The 20,857-nt window shown below is 37.3% G+C and overlaps 1 protein-coding gene across 6 annotated transcripts in view; it reads left to right on the top strand.

Moving 5' to 3' along the window:
• The first annotated feature begins 3,873 nt into the window (after positions 1–3,873).
• The window catches only part of LOC100225953 (N-acetylated-alpha-linked acidic dipeptidase 2), a 29,841-nt gene continuing 12,857 nt past the window's right edge, over positions 3,874–20,857 (top strand). The window contains exons 1-12 of one of the 6 annotated variants that reach the window (XM_072926994.1): positions 3,874–4,172; positions 5,681–5,750; positions 8,598–8,784; positions 10,353–10,454; positions 11,259–11,384; positions 12,067–12,253; positions 13,300–13,393; positions 13,723–13,821; positions 15,502–15,587; positions 16,201–16,320; positions 16,729–16,811; positions 19,624–19,687. In XM_072926994.1, coding sequence (XP_072783095.1) covers positions 3,935–4,172; positions 5,681–5,750; positions 8,598–8,784; positions 10,353–10,454; positions 11,259–11,384; positions 12,067–12,253; positions 13,300–13,393; positions 13,723–13,821; positions 15,502–15,587; positions 16,201–16,320; positions 16,729–16,811; positions 19,624–19,687 — 1,456 coding nt within the window. In that variant the 5' untranslated portion in view covers positions 3,874–3,934. The other 5 variants (XR_005979887.2, XM_030269205.4, XM_041715197.2 and 2 more) reach the window with 5 other exon arrangements.

The following is a 20,857-nucleotide window of genomic DNA, read 5'->3' on the forward strand; positions in this document are numbered from 1 at the left end:
TACTATTACTGGCTTTACTAATTGGCTGAATAGCAGAATTATGCATTCAACACACAAATGCATTCTAGTTTTGCATTTGGCATGTATATCCTTGCCATTTTTTTCAGCTTTTTAGTTTACCAGCAATTTATGTGTTTTAGGTGAGTAGAGTATATGTTGCTACCTGCAAGTGCTTCTAGCTTCAACTGAATATCACTCTTGTTTTCACTGTCAGGACGAACAATCTCACTACTCTGAATTCAGCATGAGGCATATGCAATAACTAATAATTTTCATGATAATTCTAAAAGTGATACTAATTTAAAGTACTGTGTGTTCAGGAGTTTATGGTTTGGACCCTTTTTCTCACCTGTGCTAAGGGAAGAAGTCCTTTTATCCTGTAATCTTTTCACAATTTGTTTTGTGTAATTTTTCTAACTACTTGGGGTTGGTCTTACCTCCTTCTAGCCTCAAAGCTTTGATTAAACTTAGACTGAAGTGTGTGTTTTCAAAATTGAGCAAAATACTCAGCTATTATCATCAATGCACTTGTAGAGGTATCTGACACTGGTAGTATCTTCATTCTGGCTGGAAAAGCCCCATGTAAAATAACAGGGTGGCTGATGGATGTGGCCTGTGATAACCAGGAAGGGACCCAAAGGACCCGAAAGTCTTTTGGGCTGCTGATCATCTCAAAAACTCTGAGGTCTCTCCTTGGGTACAAAATGAGATGATCAGTAACAGGTAAGAGTGAGATGATGTTTGGGTTGGAGCAGCTTCTTCCAGCTTCTCATATATGTGACTTTGCATTCCTGATATGCTTCATTTTCAATCTCACATGTCAAGATCATTTTTCTCTGACTCAGTTATTCTGAGGAGCACTTGTAACACTTTGGCTTTGTGTTTGAGTAATGTGTGTATGTGTGTGTGTATGCATGCAACCAAACCTCATCTCACTTCTGTTTCACCTAGGTGAATGGTAGTTACTCAGCCTTCATATGCTGATTTTCTTCCAAGGAGTTTGTAAGTGAGATAACTCAGGGATACTTTTGTAACCTGTCAGCAAGACAATACAGAATGTTTGTATATAAAATAGGTATGATCCCAGGCGTACAACAAACAAAATTTCTTGTGTAGTAATGTCACTCTTTTCACCAGCCTCCACAGCACACCAAGCTGATGCATAGAATACAATACAACAGTTTGGGTTGGAAATACCATCTTCCAAATACCATCTAGTCCTCTCCCCCCTGCAGTGAGCAGGGACATCTTCAACTGGACCAGATGGCTCAGAGCCCTATCCAACATGACTCTGAATATTTCCAGGGAAGGGACATCCACCACCTCCCTGGGAAACTTGTGCTAGTGACTCACCACCCTCACTGTAAAAAAGATTCTTCTTTATATCTAGTCTGAATCTACCCTCTTTTAGTTTAAAACTAAACTAAGTTTTAGTAGGGCCTATTGCAACAGGCCCTACTAAAAAGGCTGTCCCCATCTGTATTGGGTTTGTGTGGCAATGTTTTCATAGTGAGGGGCTACAGTGGGGGCTTCTGTGAGGAGCCCTGGAAGCTTCCCCCATGTCTGACAGAGCCAATGCAAACTAGCTCCAAGATGGATGCTGGGCAAGGCTGAGCCCATCAGTGGTGGTGGCAGCACCTCTGGGATAACAGATTTTAGAAGGGGAAGGTTACTGTGCAGAAGCAATTGGAGCCAGACTAGAGAGGAGTGAAAAATGTGTGAGAGGATCAGCCCTGCAGACCCCATGGTTAGTGCAGAAGGAGGGGAAGGAGGTGCTGCAAGTGTCAGAGCAGAGATTCCTCTGGAGCCCATGGTGCAGGCCATGGTGAGCACCCTGGCTGCATAGAGCAGTATTCAGAAGCCTCACCTGGCCAGTAGCTGTTACCCCATAGCAGGACACAAATGCTACCCTGTACAGGTTTGCTCTGTCAGGAAGTTTAGGACACTATGAGCTCCCAGATGACACTGGCTGTTTTTCTGTTAGAAAATGAACACTCTCAGTGCAGAATAATTCAAGTGCCTAAAGTTAGGTTCTTATCACACCTTAGATACCCTAGGATGTCTAGCCTGATCTCAGGATGGCCCTTGTGTTGCACTGGGAAACCCTATGGCACAAAGGAGTTGGGAGTAAAGAAAGTTAAACTGAAAAAAATGGTTGCAATGTGGGATAAGATGTCTTAATTTTTGCCTTTGTTTCTCACTATCCAAGTCTACTTTAATTTGTAATAAATTACTTTTCCCTGAGTGGAATCTGTTTTGTTAACAATGGTATCAGCAAGGGATACCCCTGTGTTCATTTCAACCCATGAGCTTTTTAATCTTATTTCCTGCCCCAGTCTTGTTGAGGAGGGCATGTGATTGAGGACAGATTTACACTGTACATTATCCTTGCAATTAATTGTAACATAATATACTCCACCTGTGGCTAATCCATGGCATAAAAGAACATATCACAACTAATAACTAATAGTGATAGGGCTGTATTTTAAGTGGTAGAAGCCATTTGGCTGCTGCTTGTTGTTCAACCTCAGCATTGCTAATGCCCTTGTCACTTTAAAAAGACGTTTGCATAGAAATAAATGCATTTCATACATTCTCACTGTTGCTATTCTTACCTTCTTCCTCCACTGATGTTATTATCATGTGAGGTCTAATTTTGATAGCAATCTCCAAAAGCCCCTGTCACTTTACTGTCTATTATGTGCCAGTCCTACACCTGTGGTGCTATATAAATGCTAATAATACATCAATATGCTCATTCTTTGTGAGTTCTGTAGGTGGAATTCCATCTGGTTTGTATATGTCAATTCAGATGCTGGTGTGAAATGTCATTGCTGTTCAGAATTTGTGATGGTTTATGAGCAGTTGGGAAATGACAGGAAAAAATCACAGGACTGGACCTGCTTATCATTTGAACAAAGACATCCAGCCCTGTGCCTAAGACAGTGGCTGTGACTGGTGTGGAATACCCAAGTGGTGTAATTTTTCTCTGAAAAGCCTTCGTTTAAGTAATTAGGACATTAACCAGTTTTTCCTACTTTTTCTGAATATTTTCAACTCATCATAATGTATTTAAGAAAGTTTTGATACTCAGAGTACTGACATTTCTTTCACAAACGGTATCTACTTTGGACTTTGGGAGTGAGTGGTAGGAATTTGGAGCATGCCCAGGCTCCCAGAAAAGTTTTCCTGCCTTCAGCCATATAACTGGTCTCAAATGGGCAGGTTCTCAGTTCCACAAGAGATCAGTCTTGGCTTCCATGTAGCCATGAAGGGACTCAGCAGCAGGGAGTGATGTGCAAGGTTAGAGTAAGTTTATGCAAAATGTGATGATTCTGTGGATGTATCTTTTGTCTATTCTCTGGGCTGCAGTTGTTTCCTTCCCCATGAGATACTGATGGATTTGACTAAATTAGACTAGGAAAACTTAAGAACCTTGTAATCTTAAATGCAAGTAGCTAGAGAATATAGGAAATACATTTGTAACTTTCCCTAGTTGCAAATCGGATGATGTTTGGCCAGTCTAAATTATATTCTCAGCTGCTGTAAGTATACATTCCTTGTTAAGGATTAATGCTACCAGGGATTAAAAAGGGAAGCAATTCAGCATTTTGTTGATAAAGAAGAAATAAGTTTTCCCTTAATTTCATCTCTTGGCCACTTCCACTGGAACAGGTTGAGAATAAGCCAAAATCAGGAACTTTCAAAACTTTCAAAATCAAGGAGTCCTAATAATTAGTAGAAATTAGCATCTTAAAGACTACATGTACATTGCTTGGTGCACAGCCTGGATATATATTTGTTACAGAGATACACACCCAGCTAGATACAGAGGGGCTGTCTGGTGGGATGAGACTAAGAAATGGAAGAGTTTAATTGTATTTGGAAAACCGTATCATCACCATCACCCAGGGATTAAGGCTGTTTAGTCAGCATGAAAACTGAGAAGCAAAGAAGGCAGGGACAGCCCTGGGGCTGCGGGTGGAAAGAGGAGGAGGAGAAGGAGGAGGAGGAGGAGGAGGAGGAGGAAGGCAGCTGCTCGCCAGTCCCAGAGCCTGCCAGGCTGCCGGCCAGTGCTGACCGTATGGCCGGGAGCAGGAGCAGGGCCACCCTCCGTGTGTGGCTGGTGTGCCCTGGGCTGCTCGGCTGTTTCTTGCTGGGCTTTCTTACAGGTGAGTACGGAGACCCAGGGGCTCAGCCCCCAGCTTCTTTCCCCTGCACATGCCTGTGTGCAACCCCTGTTGTGATTCACTCTCCAGCAGGGAGGTTCTCTACTCTTCAGAGGCATGATAAAGTATTTGTCCCACTGCTTTTCTAAGCTTTTCTGTCCAGCAGTTTCAGCCTTCAGGGAGTGAAGAACAGAGCGGCTCTGTGCTTCAGCTCAGCACAAGCCCTGGTGAACTGACAGCTTCCCAAAAGAGGCAGCCAGGCATTCAAAAAGAAAAGATTAGAGCAAGAGTTTGAGATTTCAGCGATTGCAAGACCTCCCAGATATTTTTTTATTATTATTATTTCCTGTTTTTTCCTGAAGATATTTTTAAATCCTCCTATTCTGTTGCTATTTTAGAAATTAAGGGTAGAATGTAGAGGAGGAGTTTGACTGACAGCCAAGTTACTGAAGTTTTCATTATGCACAATGAACTTTACTAGAGATTCTTTTCTGAAGTCACTTGCAGCATTTGATTTCAAATTAAAATTGCATGTCCTTTTTTAAACTTGTAACACAAACCTAACACTAAAGCATGAAAGAAAAATCCATGAGGGCTATTAAATATATAAAATATTAGTTTAATCTTGGAGATCCCTGAGCTGCTAATTTCTGGTCCTTGTGCTATGCTTATACATTTCCCTGAACAATATCTTTTGGCCCAGCTCCAAAACAGGATACTGAGCGAGATAGACTTTAAGTCTGATTAAGCATCACTGTTCAGTTCAGAGTGTTACTAAAATTGTATTTAAGTGTAGCAGGTCATATACACTGTGCACATGACAGCACATGTATTTGTCTTATGAAAATTTTCCCAATTCTGATTGTCTGGCTAAAATAATAAAAGGATTTTTTTGCCGTTGTTGTTTTTTTTTTTTTTTTCTTAAGACAAACTCATAGAGTTGATATACCCTCTCCTACTACACATTTTAAAACTGGCTTGGGTGACAGTTAACTTTATTCTTTTAATTATTAGATTAACCCCACCCTTCCCAAGTCTGTAACTATTAAAATGCTGGCAGGGTGGCTGTTGAGTCCTAGACCTTCACTTTAAATATGCTTACACACCTATTTTAAAATCTATGCATAGACTAAATAAAGTAATTTCATCATGAGTATCAGGAATTCAAACCTCACACTACAAATAGTTGAGAATTTAAACTATAGTTTAAAATTAATGAGAGATGAGTCTAACTTAAAAGGGTATTTACCAGGGATTTAGGGTATACTCTTTTCATTATATCACTTTTACGCATTTCAGACAATTTAAACAAATTTCACTTTTCTGCTTGAACCTTCAGACACTGACAGAGGGTGCTCTAAGCCCTGTTCCTCCTTGTGGTTTTAACTGTTTAGTACCACAGGTTGCACCTGTGCTCAAACATGTGAGGACATTCTTGCTAAGTAGGAAACTTTTCAAATGTGTTTCAGGATGGTTTACAAAACTGACCGAGAAAAACCCCAACTTTTCAGATGTGCGTCAAAATGTGAGACAGAAACTTGTGGCTGAAATGAAAGCAGAGAACATCAGGAAATTTCTTCGGTAAGCCTTGTGCATCATTTTTTGAACAATTTTTTCATCCAAAAAAGAAAGTGATAACATCAGTTCCAAGGAAGGACCTCTGAAAGCAGAGCTTTTAATATGCTTTGGAAGCATTTAGATTGTACAGAATGTCTGAGGGAAGAAGGAGAGGCTTACAAACTCTTCTGTTCCCCCCACTTCCCCATTTTGAAGTGGTTATACTGTCAAGTGTATTTCCCTCAGCTGCATTACTGCCTGTGCTTACTAGTCTTCATGATTTAATGGAGTGTGCCTTTTTTTTTTCTTCACAAGTATCTGAAGCTCTAACCTCAGATAACTGTTTTCTTTCAGACTGAGATGATTTTACTCTGTTTGGGATGCGATGATTGCCGTGAATTACATCTCACTGATCATCTGTTCAGTGTCTCTTTAAACTTTCAGTTTGATTAGCGAGTCTAAGTAGAAAATTAATCTATTAAAAACTAATGCTACAAATTTGCATGGCACGGAGTTGCATGTAAACTTACAAATTATAATTCCTTTAGTGTGGCCATAGTGGATAATGTGCTGTTAATTGGGAGTACTGACATCCCATTATACCCTGTCTTTTGTTTCAGAGATAAAGGGCTCTGTCCATGGTCAGTGTGCATGTATGGTAAAGGCTTGCATGTTGTAACTACTAGTAAATATACTTTTTTGCATCATGGTGCATCCATGCAGTTTTTTAAAAACATCTAAAATATTAGGGATATAAAAATACCCTTTTGTTTTTTCCATTCCACTGAAAATGAAAAAAAACCACATTATTCTGTATATTTATATTTTGTATAGCAGAACAAATATGCTCACATGAAAAGTAAATAAATACTCTGGTTAGTAAAATGTTTGTATTCAGCATGTAAGTCAGCAGCTGCATCAAGAACATCAAAGGATTACTGACAAATTTGATTTCTATACATTTATTCTAAACCCAAAAGTTTTCATACCTAACATCAATAATCTTTTCAAGTATACAGGCCTAATCTTATTTTGTATTCATTTCTTTCAGTAGATTGGAGAGTTCCTGAAAATTATGTTTGAGTGAGAATCTAGGCAACATAGCATGAGATAGCTCTGTAATTAGGCCAAAGTCTCTTGGCCGTGGGATGTTAATGATTTCTCATTTGTCTGCTTGCTTTGGTGATGGGCCAAATACTTCATGCCGGTTGGGGACGTTTTTTTTTTTTTTGCCTAAATTAAAATAAAAATCAGGAAATGCAGAGAAATTGTATTAACGCACTGTCCAAAAAGTTTGTCAAAAACATTAAAAAATGTGAACTTGAGAATTTTGATCTGTATTCTTCATTTTTCAGACTACTACATCTACTTTTATCATGTGGGGAAAAAAAAAATATGAGTCTCAGAAAATGTAGATGCTTTGGTTTTAGCATTGTATCAGAGCTCTGGAAAGGATTAAACTGTTTGGAAGGGAAAATTTGAAAAAAAAAATTGGTGTGTTTTTCCTGATGGCATATTTCATAATTAGTATACTTAAAGAATTAAAAGGTACTTAAAATACTAGTGAGAATTAAAGTGCAAGAAGCAAACAAGCAACAGTGTTTGGCAAAGGCTGCTTCCAGATTTTAGTGCACACCGTCACTGTTTAAGAGAGGGAACAATAGCAGAGAGCAAAAGTTGTTGTCTACTGTAGATGAGAAATTCTGATGGCTGCAAAGGCCCGGGTGGCTGAAAAAGGCTGATATTGTGCCCCTCTTTTAATAAGGACCACCTGGAGGAACACTGAGCTGGTCAGCTTCAGGTCTGGAAGGGTGACAGAACATCCTTCTGGAGTCTGTTTTCAAATACATGAGGGACAGAAGTATAGTTCAGAAGAGTCAGTATTTATTACTACTTTGTATGGTCAGCATGTTGCCTTCTGTAAGAAAATGACTGGCTACATGCGTGAGTGGAGGCATTATAGTAGCTGTAACAACCTTGACTTCAACATGGCTTTGGACATCATTCTCCTTTGGAAGCTGAGGAAGTGCACACTGCAGAACAAGGGTTGAAAACAGTCTGAAATGACAGGCTGAAGTGATAGTAATCATGGTATTTGCTACCACTAATTAATGGTAATTGCTGGTATCTGATATCTGTGTGGCAGCCATTGACAAGTAGCCTGTTGGGAATTGGAAGCTGATGCAGAGTACCTGGCTGACTGATGAGCTTACACCTTTCTTTCCTTGTTTACTGGGCCAAACAAATTGTATACTGACTTCTGTAGGGTAGCCCAGAGGGACTGGATTCAGTTTGTGGCTATTTATCAACATTATGTGTTATATCTGATATGGAAGTAAATGTTGTTAAGAAGGCTTAGTTATTCAGGGTTTTACTTAAGAAAAAAGAGAAAATCTGTGAAGATAATTTAATATAATGATTTTCAAGTTAAACTTATTAGGACATGCTATGACAACAGTACAAATCCATGATCAGATACTAGAATTATCTGGAAGGCTCCTTTCTGTATATATAGAAATATGTAGCTTTCCTGTATTTATTCCTGCTTCTTGCATACTGCGAATATTGTTTTGCTGAATCTTTGACATTAATTTTCATTGCTTGTGTGTAGATGTGGCTATTCCTGTTATGCAAAGAAAAAAAGTTCAGTTGACTTATCTTAAAGCCTCAGGAAAGATCCTCTGCTCCGAGTATATTTTGTACATATCCTGATGCCGACTCTGATAAGCAATCATGTTTTACAGCTCAAGCTTTAAGACCTTACTGTCCATGCAATCTGTCTTGAAGATCAGCTTTATACACACTGATCCTATTTCACTATTGTGTATCTCTGCATTTGCTGCTTACCAGTGGGTTTCTGTTTTATTCTAGTTCATTTACCAAGCTGCCTCACCTCGCAGGAACTGAACAGAATCTTCTTCTTGCCAAAAAAATTCAAGGCCAGTGGAAGGAATTTGGATTGGATTCAGCAGAACTTGTTAATTATGATGTGCTTCTTTCATACCCAAATGAAGAGCAGCCAAACTACATTTCACTAATTGATGATCAAGGGAATGAGGTGATCTTTTCAATGACAAAACTATGTTGATGTAAAACATAAAAAACCTCCAGTGATTTCCTGTTAAAAAAAGTGTCTTCCTCTGTATTCTCACCTACTCAGCTCAGCATGTGCTTTATATTATTTAAAAAAAAATCCAGTGCAAAGGGAATTCATATTTAGAAATGGTTTTCCAGGCTATGCAGAAAACACAGCAAAGTGGCTGAGATCTCAGTGCCTCATACAGAAGAGCAAGGATGTGTGGAGAGGCTGCAGTTAACATCAGTAGACCATAAGGTGTTAGAAGGGTTCAGCCTAAGCATCCATCTAGGCTAGTATCCTCTTTCCATAAACAACCTTAAGTGGATGCACAGGGAGGTTTAAGAACAAAAATATGTATTTCAGGCATGCAGTTCTTCCAGTGTCTAGCTGTTTTCAGCTCAGGGCTTCTCTGAATGTGTTGCAATTAGTCTCTTGAAAAATCCTCATTAGACCTTTTCCAAGTATTTATCCAGTCATTAACCTTCATTACATCTCTCTTCCAAGTACCTATCCAAACTCTGCTTGAACATCTGTACAATATTTCCTTCCACAGCAGGCTGAGGTAAGGAATTGCAGAAATACTATCAATTTTATGTTTCCCTTGCTCTGAACCTGATCCCACTGACTACCTATGGTGTCTCCTAAGTTAGAGTTGGAAGTCCTAATGAACACGTCAGTCTGTAGGCATCTCCTTTTTTGAATACAATAAAAAAGTAGATGTAAATAAAGAAGTAGATGTAAATTCTGGCAAGGATCCTGAGCAAGGAGAGGAGGTGAGACTACAATAGCAGCACCATAGCACATAGGTAAGGATGAAGAACTAGGGTAGAAAGTAAGGAATGTGTGACCAGGGATGACATGAGCTTAGAGGTCAAAAAATGAAGTTCTTCCAGAAACTCTGTAGCAGTAGCTCAGCTACAATCTCACAAGGTGACAAAAGGTGGACAGGCACCTTAAAGCAACATGAGTGTTACAATGCATAAGGATAAAAGATAGCACATTTAACTGGAGTATTACTGGACAAGTGACAGAAAGAATAATAGTGCAGGTGGGAGAAACCAAAAAAGACACCTGGGATAGCATGGATGAACCAGATGTCTTTTCATGTCACCACCTCTTGACAATTTTCAACAATTTTCTTCCCTTAGGTTCAGGCAGTGGCTGATGAGCATCTTCTGACACATGAGCTGTCTCTTTGTATTCATATCTGCCTTCTATTACAATATTTCAGCTCTGGATCCCTACCTGTGGTTTTGTTTGAACTTATGTGTACTAGTTAGAACTGTATTTTTTGCTATCAATTTATGGAAACTACAATTTAAACTGCTGACAAAGCTAACTAACTTGGCAAAAGCCAGGGCTTTTAGTACTATTCATCCATAGTACTGCAGTATTTTGGAATAGTGATTATTTGACAGGGAGTCTGATGCACAGAAACTTAATTACTGTCTCTTCTGACTTTAGTTTAAACTATAATTAGCATTTGCTTAGTGTGTGAATTTGTGCCTAGAATGTTTGACCAAAAATTACTGTTATTTTTTTGATAGGTTTTCAATACATCATTGTTTGAACCACCTCCACAGGGGTATGAAAATGTTACTGATATACTACCACCATATAATGCTTTTTCAGCACAAGGCGTGCCAGAGGTAAGAAAAGAAATTATGTAATGGTACTATTACCTATTTTTTGAAACACTTTCTGGGACAGATTGCTCCAACTTCTCAAAATATTTGTTGCAGTAGTTTTAATTATCATTTGTCTTAATTATAGAGCACTTAGGCACAGACAGGCCACATATTATGCAACGGTTAGAAGTATTTTATGACCAAAAAAAGAGCTTTCTTTAATTGCTAGAACTCTGAATTACATAATAAGTGAAAAGTTTTTATCTTGATGAATAATTTTGGATACATCTCAGACTGCTCCATATTATTCAGTCATATATAGAGGACTTGTTTAAACAGGTAGAAGTATTAATATTTATATCAAGTGGAAGACATTTTAGATTAAATGAATGTCTTCAAAGGCCATAAAAGGTCCTCACTTAATCTGCTAATTCATTATGGAACAGGTTAGGGACAAAATTGAATTGCATAAATGAGTGAAATTACATAGTAGTGAGTGTGTATGTAAGGCATACCACTGCTTTGTCACAGCCAGAGATGTTTTTCAGTTTCCCAAAGTACTCTGGTTTATTTTCCAGCCTGCTTTTAGGACTGTTTTTAAGTGCAGGATAATAGCCAAACATGAGAATTTTGAGCCAAAGCTTCCTATAGAATATTGTGGATATATTTTGCTATTGTTTTTATGAGCACTGGATCTCATTTATAGAAATGAAAAAAAATTTAAATCCTCTGTCATGCATAGTAAATGGAACTTTATTTCTGATAATGGGTATTCTTTTTGTTGACTGACCATTTGCCACAACATTGCTTTTCTTTTCTGCCCAGGCAGATCTGGTGTATGTGAATTATGCCCGTACAGAAGATTTTTTTAAGCTGGAGCGTGAAATGGGAATTAACTGTACAGGAAAAATTGTCATTGCCAGATATGGGAAGATCTTCAGAGGAAACAAAGTAAGGGTTGTGCTTTAATTTCTCCTCTGTGGGTCAGACATTGTTCATGGTAGAGCTTGAGGGAATCAGTAAGGGCTGTTCATTGGAACATATGAGCAGAAGGAAGCCTGCAATGTATCCATTGTGACTGCAGTCTAAGAATAACTTCCAAAACAATAAAACCAGATTAATGTATTAAACTCCTGAGACAGAGATGACTGCAAACTCCCTAGGCAGTTCTTGCATGAGAATAGTTTAGGGAACTGAGTAGTTTGTAGAGCCAAGTCTTTTGATATGTGCCATCCATAGAACTGCAGTACTTTGAAATAGTAGCATTTTGACAAGGAGTCTGATGCACAGAAACTGAGTAACTATCTCTTCTGACTTTAGACAACCAATCTGGCAAAATTTGTGACAGTGGGGCAGTGGGGATGGTGGTAAGGTTTTGTGCCTCATTTTTATGTTCTGTTCTTTATTTCTTAGCCTTGAGCTATGACTAAAGGTTAAACACAAAAAATGAACATATTGCCTTTCACTGTGCTTGGTTCTTCTGCTGAATCTGGGGTAATTTTCACTCTTTCACATACTTGTCCTCTAAAACCATGCCTGCATTGAAGTAAATCACAATGTTCGTATTTATGGCTACATTAAAAAAAAAAAAAAAAAAAAAAAAGCCGCATCTTAAAACCAAATAATTTCGCAGGTTAAAAATGCCATATTGGCAGGAGCCCAAGGGATCATACTTTACTCTGACCCTGCTGACTACTGTGCCCCAGGAGTAGATGCTTATCCAGGTGGCTGGAATCTTCCAGGTGGTGGAGTCCAGCGTGGTAATGTTTTAAATCTGAATGGAGCTGGGGACCCTCTAACGCCAGGTTATCCTGCAAAAGGTGAGTGCAAATTCTGTATGTAGCCTGGGCCATCAAGTACTTTATAAACTGCTGTTGAAAGTGCGGCACTAGAAGTTAATTTCTTTTCAGTACAGATGCACAGAAAAAAAAGCTGCTTGAAATTCTTATTGACAGTAAATTTTCTATTACACGCTAAGTTCTGTCTGTGTCATTCTAACTGCTTTCAGGCAGCGGAATAAAGTTTCTATGAAACTCGTTGTATATCCCCAGCCTTGTGACACTTAAAAAAGCAGAATGTATAGGTTTACAGTCTGGGAAGCAGCAGAAAATGACTGAGAATTTATAGCCATTTAAAAATATCTGTGTTTCTCAAGAGGACTGCTTTATACTAGGTTATACTTTGCTATCAAAGAGGACTAATAGCTTTTTGGAGGTATGTCTACTTGCTGATCATAAGTTCCAGGCAGAAAAAACAGTTTAAAATACTTTTTAATGGAAATAAAATTCCTGTAGCAAAAATAAGAGCACCCTGAAGTCTTTCAAAACTAAGATGTTTGCCAGTACTGGATGCTTATGGGATGACTATACAGGGATGCATCTGGAAAGCTCATGGGCTTGTGTGGCCTCTGCTGGGGGCATAAGACAACCTAAACCTAGGAGAGGTTGTGTGTGTCAGGCCCAGCAGACTCAGAGAGACACTGGCTGTCTTCAATGCAGATAAATGCATCTGTGGATGTCCTCTGCAGCCTTGTCAAGCAGCTGCACAGGTGCCATCTTCACCTCACACACCAGATTGGTTTCCCCAGAGCCAGCTTGGAGGAGATGTTATATAACATGTATAACATGGTGGGACAGCAAATCTAGCCTTGCATCAAGGGGACATAGTTTACACTGCTGTGCTGATGCATTACTGGGTTTGCTGTTCTGTCATTACAGTTTGGTTTTCTAGAAGCAGTGTGTGAGAAATGATGTAAGAATTAAAAAGAATCATGCATGCTGGTGGCTGCTCTGTTCAGAAGTGTTTCCAGTTTGGTTAAAGTGGCTAAGAACGCCATAAAGTTGACATTTTTTTTCTGGTTTCTCAGAGTACACTTTCAGGTACAAAGCTAATGAAGGTGTGGGGATCCCCCAAATCCCAGTTCATCCCATTGGATATCACGATGCAGAAGTATTGCTGCGGTGAGTATACATCCGTCCTCCTTTCCAGAAGTCAGTATTGACAAATGTGCAGACAAATTTTTCATATTAAGATGGTAAAATCTATGCTGTTACTTGCATTTGCTACTCTTTTGTAGTAATGAAAGTAATTTAGAAGTAATAATGTAGTAATTATTGTAGTAGTAATGTAGTCATTCCAGAAAATGTGGAAAGTTCAAAGCATTCTGTTTTTGCAATAATGCTTTTAAGAATTTTGTAAAACCACCTAGGTTTTGCTGCAATAATTATTAAGATAATTTAAGGTTTCATCCTAATGGTGAACTGCATTTGTATTGGTTTCCATTTCACAGTGCAATGGGAGGACCTGCAGCTCCAGACAGCAGCTGGAAGGGAAGTCTCAATGTGCCTTATAATATAGGGCCAGGATTCACAGGCAACTCTTCTACAAGGTCTGTTTTAAGACTTTCCTGTTTATACAATATTGGAAAAAAAAAAATCCCTCTGAGGAAAAGACTCTGAAGTAATACATCTAGAGATACTCTGGAGATATTTACTTCCTTCTGCTAGGGTTACGTTGGGAGATAATTATTAGAATTCGAAAATGAGTTACATTAGAAAAAGATTATAAATGAAAAGATCAGGCTACATGACAATGACATTTGGCAATAAATTGCAATAAAGCTACAGATCACTATTCTGTGACTTTTCCACATAACAATAGTTTCAGTTTACAAGAGGTATTATTCAATGAGGACTGTTAGTGGACCTCAGTGAACAGCATGTAAAAATGGTGTATCATCATCACTACTCCATCTCCTGCATAGCAAAAGTATATCTGAATATATACAGAATTTTATAGAGATTTCGTTTATCATTATTCTTTTCTGCTCTGCTTTAACACTAACTGAAAATTAGTAAAGTAGGAATAATAAATAAAAAAACATATTTGGCATAATTACAGTGCTGTTTGGAGTATCCTGAAGAGCAACAGTGAGAAAACAATATGATTCCTCCACACAACTTGTATTTTTGAGTACTTTTTAACAGCTGCCTACTTGGTAGAGTAACAATTTTTTTTGTAAATATGGATTAGTTCTACACATACTTCCGTCTCAAAGTAATTCCATATCAAAATGAACCTTTTGATTCTAGGTAAAAACTCACATGCACATGGAAAGTGTGCACATAAACGCACGTTCAAGGCACTCATTCCTGTTACTTTCTGGGCAAAGATCCAGTGGCTGTCCTGAAGTAGGTTTTGATTTTGACAGCTATGCAGATTTGCTGCTGGAAAGACAACTTCAAATGTGGATTTCCTGTGGTTTTGCCAGACACAAAACACCCCCATTGTTTGCTGCTTTTTTCTTCCACAGCTCAAGGGGGCTGAATACTGTGTTAGCTTTATCTCTTGGAATACTCGGATTACCTTTTTTTTAATAAAATTTCACAAGTGGATTTTACTGGTGAGGGATAGGGAAAAAAAAACCCTGCTTTTAGTAGGGGGTTTTCTACCTCTAATGGAAGATTCTGTGCTCATGACAGGGAGGTTAGAACTAGATGACCTTTAAGGTCCCTGCCAACCCAAACCATTCTGTGATTCTGTGACTGACAAATCTTATTCACTTAGTTCTGCTGTCCTAAACAGAGATTTCAGTTTATTCCTGAATAAATATTCCTAATGACCTTTTCTCCAAGTTCTATATTATTTCATGGACCTGTGCTAGGAAACCAAAATGTATTCTTTATAAGCCTCTGCATATCCACAATTATAATTTTGGTCAACATGTAGATGTATTTTTAATTACTGTGCATGTTTTTCAGTTTATTCCTCTAGTATACAATTATCTGATTTGTTCATATAAAAAAAATTTCTATAAATTTGGTAAATCTTTGCAAACTTGTAGACTGGCCCAGCTCGTAGGCTTTTTTCTACAGCATCAGCAGCAGGCTAAACTGAAATAAAAAATGGGTCTCTGAGAAAGCATGACAGTGCTGAACACACATTGGATCAGTGCTGAAAACACAAAGCAGGGCAGAAGCACAAACTCTCTGGTATATGTGTTATTAGCATTGGCTTTTTATTGGCTTATTAATCAGAAATGGTTACTCCACACTCCCTTTCATTTCAGAAAAGTCAGAATGCATGTTCATACAAACAATAAAATAACACGAATTTACAATGTCATTGGCATCCTCAGAGGAGCTCTGGAACCAGGTGAGCATCAGGTGCTTGATGACTTTAATTCCTTTTTTCTTTTGTATTTTTTGAAATTGTACTTGTGTTGTAAGAAACTTAAAGTGTTCTAGATAACCACATAACAGAGTCTTGAGAAATTTTTAGTAGTTTTTCTGTCCTTCCAATATTTGTTATTGGCATTCCCAAGAATAGCATTCCCTTTAATACACAGTGATAGACATTGGAGGATGTTTTTTTATAATGCCTGTCACTTTACAGTAGGCTTTCCCTTACATCAGTAATATATTTTGCCTTCGCAAAAATTAACGTAATTCAAATTACAGAAAGCTAGTGATGGTTTGGGACATTAACATTATACTATTGATATATTATTGATACATTATACTATTGTAGCAGGTCATACACAACAAAGACTTTTAGATGGAAAAATATTTATTAAATATTTATTTTCTATAGTTGCAGACTTTAGTAGAGTAAGTGAATGATTGCAGATTCCCTTAAAAAATAAACTTGTAGCACTGGTATTGAACTTCATATTTGATTTCATACAAGTAAAGATGCAGTCAAAGGAAATAACAGGCAATCCAAGTGCATTTTTAATTATTAATTGATACTGTATGTTTGTTTCCAGACAGATCTATTATTTTAGGTGGTCATAGAGACTCTTGGGTGTTTGGTGGTATTGATCCAACCTCTGGTGCCGCTGTTCTGCAAGAAATTGTAAGGAGTTTCGGTAAAATTAAGATGGAAGGTAACTTATTTATTACAGATGTAAAATTATGGATATGGAAAACAGCAGCTTTGAGGATCAGTGCTTCCATAAGCTGTTGTATTGATTTAACTTTTCGCCTCTACAGAAAGTTTTATTTCTCATTATGAAAGTTGTAGGTTCATTGAAGAGATGCATATGTGGCATTGCATGCTAGTTGGCTGAATTATTCCCTCGTGAGTGTAATGGTACCCTCTTAGCTGTGCAGAATGAAAATACTGTATTAAGAAGAAATGCCTCTGCAATAATATGTTCCTCTAATGATTTTACAGAGGATTTTTTTTACTGTTATATCAGTTAAGTTCTGTTTTTAAAGCAATTTCAATTAATTATGGTCAGTAGACTTTTAAAGTATAACTCAAATTTTCAAGTTTAACTATGTAATTGCAGGTTGGAGACCTAGGCGAACTATTATTTTTGCTAGCTGGGATGCAGAAGAATTTGGATTATTGGGTTCCACAGAGTGGGCTGAGGTAAATAAAAAGCCGTGTAAAGCAAAGCAAAACTTGAAAGTGTGTTGCAGGTGACTGCAGTACCCAGGATCTATTCCTAAACTGCAATCAAAAACTCCGTGGTAAAACTGGAGCACAACAGACTCCTTCAGGTGTTGTGAGGCACTCATGTATTTATATAAATTACTTACCTACCTAGCTTCTTACAACATAAGTGCACTAAACTCTTCTAAGATTTAAAAATCTACTTTGATTCAAATTTAATATCCCACAATGATCTCTGTGTGGAAATCTATCTTGTCATTTAACAGAATGATAGCATTTTATTTAACCCAGATTGGTCTAACTTTCTATTGAGAAATTCCTTAGTTTCTATAATTTCAAGTTCAGATCCTGAACCTCTCTGATCCATAAGCATGCCAAGCCTTTGTATGAAAGTCAGTCCTACTGGGCAAATGAAAGAATCTGTGAGTGAATAGATCAAAATTCCTGTGAATTCCAGCATTGTAGAGTCTCAGGAGCAGGACAGTAACTTAATTCTGTAGGAGGATCCCTGACTATATACCTGTCTGAGGGAAGAATGTTGGAAAATTCAGAAGTAAGGTTCTGGGTATTTTTATCTTCCTTTTCCTATTGGGCATGTTATTTTTATCTTCCTTTTCCTGTCTGAGGAAAGAATGTTGGGAAATTTAGAAGTGAGGTTCTGAATACTTATATCTTCCTTTTCCTGTTGGGCATGTTCAGTCCTTAGTGGATTTGTTCAACCTCAATAAGAAATATAGGTCTTAACAGAGTTTTCATTGCTTTGTCTGTAAAATCCAAATAAAAAATAGAGCAGGAAGAAAATTGCCTGATGAAACACATTTCTGCTAAACTATATCAATTTATTAGTACTGAATAGTTTAACAGAAATGTGTTGTCTTATTCTTCTATGAGAATTTTATTTACAGTTTAATATTTAGCTGTGTGGATAGAGCTTTCAGAATTTATAAAATAAAAAAAAATCTTTTTGGTTTAGTTTATTGGCATGTAACTCAGCAAATCACAAAATTACATAGCAAAATGGCACATGTCAGAGGAGGTAACAAACCCAGAAAAATGTTTCCAAACATCAAGGGGATTCCATCACCCTTCCGTTAACAAAGCTGAGATTTCTATTTCTTCAGATTTGCACTATTATTTTCACCGTAAACTGTTTGGCTTCCAGCTATAAAAATGTCTTCATCTTACTGCTGGTTTATGAAACATGAAGAAAAAGTAACTTAAATTATTTTAAATAATTTACTGAGAAATTTTAAATAGTTGGCATTAAATTTTCATCCCACCTGAACTCCTGAACTCCACTGGTGGCAAAAATATGTTTTATGTAAAACCTTACTTGTGATTTCTTTGTCTGTGTATCTCTGCATATAGATAGCTGCTGTCAAGAAAAAAACCACACAATTGTTTTCTTTAGGAGGAATATGAAAAAAATTATACTTAAAAGATCAATTTCTCTTGAACAAGTCATTAATAAATTAGGGAGTTTTCTTATGTTCTATTTGTTAAATATTGCTACTGCTGTTCTCTAATGGGTTTTGTGTAATAATTTGGTATCTAGTAATCTATCATTCATTATTTCATGAAATGGCATCTGTATAAGTTCAGAAAATTGTAAGCACAGTTCATATTTGAACATGTCTTTTAATATTATTTTTTCCTTGCTTCATCTTGGTGGTGTGCATTACTACTCTTTTATACATAAGTTAGATTCAGTTTCTCTAGAGACATTCCTCACAGCTTACATTCCTCTTCTCTGCAGCTGCCAGATCTGTCATGTATTAAATCTCGAGGAAAATTAACCCATGATATTCACCATCTTCTGTGTAACAGAAAGAATTCAACTGTGGCAACATCCTTTTTCTACACAGACGATCTCCATTGCTCATAAACAGGAATTTATTTATGCTGCAAATATTATTTTGCATATATACAAGGCCCCATATAGGCAAGTACAGTCTTGCTCCTTCCCATCATATTCTTTTGCAGGATCTCCTCTCCTGTTTTTTTTTAAGATATTAATTTAATTATCAATCACCAATTAAATTTTTAGTTCACATGACTTCAAAATTATTAGTTAGTTTATAAATTGAATTAATTAAGTAACAATTGCTAACCTAATTAAAATATCTCCCACAAAGCCAAAATCTCATGAAATACCACTTACTGATTAGAATATCAATTTCAAACATAATTACCAGTTTGCGAAAAATAAACAAGATGTCTATATACATTTATTTAGCATGAAAGCAATGCTTAGTGGTCTCAAAATCGTCAATCAACTGCATTTTAGTAGAAAATGTCAGTGTTTTTTTACTTATCCCTTTTTGAAATGGAAGATTGTAGATGGCAGAAGTGCTCAGTTTATCAGTGTTAAAATTGTATTCAGTGCTGGGAGCCATATGGAAAACTAGGGATTAAAAGCATGGAGGAATTCTGGCTGACCTCAGTCACATGTTGCATGTTCAGAAAGTCCAGAAGTGCAGAGCTAAAATGCATGTAATAGCCTTATTTTACTGTGTTACAATTCTATTTGGTAATTTTCCTGCTCCATCTTGCTCTTGTGTGATGCAGCAGGCAGCACCTACATTTTGTGGATGCTTTCCACAACAAATTAAGTCCCAGAAAGGAGTAATGAATTTGCCCATCCTCAAACAATATAATTAGTAAGGTACACAGTAGTAATTATCCTGACTGAGATCTCAATGGTAATGCTCTAAAAAACAATGCACTTGACATGCTTTTGACTAAATGCCACTAATTGAAAATAAGAATTATACATTTGCAACCCTAGGAAAATGCCAAAGTCCTTCAGGAACGGGCAGTCGCTTATATCAACGCAGATTCTTCTATAGAAGGTGGGTCTTTTATTTTAACTTTTCCTGACTTTACAGGTGCAATTTTTATTCATTTTCTGTGAATTGTTTACTGCATGAGATAAGTGTGCAGAATAAGTGTAGCAAACACCTAATTAAGAGGAGAGAAAGAACAATTTAAGTTTTCATGTTGCTTTCTTTTGCAAGTGGTGCCATCCATGAGCTGCAGTCCACTAGTCTGAGTCCAGAATGTGCCTCCTCTGGAGGAGTTTATTATTCTGTGCTAATGAACTGAGCATTCTGTATGTTAAACTGTCTCTTAACTACATTAACTTTAATTTACAATTGTAGTTTTAATATATGACAGTCTGCTCCTTGTTCTGGTCACAGCTCCAGCTCCTTTCCCTGTGGAATTATAATCTTTTGAGACAATAAATTATTATGATGGTAAGACATCAGGCTTACACTTTGTGGGGTGGGAGATGCTTTAGTGCTTTGAGCCAGTGTGATCACCTTTGTTGATTGCCAGGAGCAGGGGATTATATATTTATTACAGCAGGACTTTTTAAAAAAATAAACACTGAAAAGTATTTCACAAAAAAACCTTATCCATCACTATCAAATTTACTGTGTCCTTCAGATTATGAGAAGAATATGTCATTCAGGAATGCTGCTTAGAAACTGGCCTTTTTTTTTGAGAGGGCCTAACACTATGATCTATATCACAAAATCCTTTTTAAATTATGCTGTGCTTTATTACAGAATGACCTTTTTTACTGTTTTCAGTGCTGAAATAATAGTCAGAAGGGTGCTGTGAAGCTCTGCATCATAACCTCAGTTACTCTGGGCACTACTCTTCCCATGTCAAATACAACTTATTTAGACTTCCTGTGTGTGAATAAATAGGATATCTATAGGCATATTTAGGAACTCTTTTTATTCCTGTCAGCTAAAATTTTGTCTGTCACAAAAGGATTGGAAAGAAAGAAAAGCCAGACCTAGTTTCTAAATGCTCAGTTAGAGCTGGGGAATAAGGAGGGTTAGAGCTGTTCCTTCATTTATGCTGCCTACATGCTGTGTAAAAAGTAGAGCAGAATTTCACACCTAGAAAATCTCACAAATGAAATAATAGTTTTACAACTGCTTCATATTCTCACCATGGATTGTAACGCATATTTTTTAGTTGGTTTGCAGCCAACATGCTGCTGCCTT

This window comes from Taeniopygia guttata, chromosome 1 (assembly GCF_048771995.1).
Source record: "Taeniopygia guttata chromosome 1, bTaeGut7.mat, whole genome shotgun sequence".
In the NCBI taxonomy this organism is placed as follows: Eukaryota; Metazoa; Chordata; class Aves; order Passeriformes; family Estrildidae; genus Taeniopygia; species Taeniopygia guttata.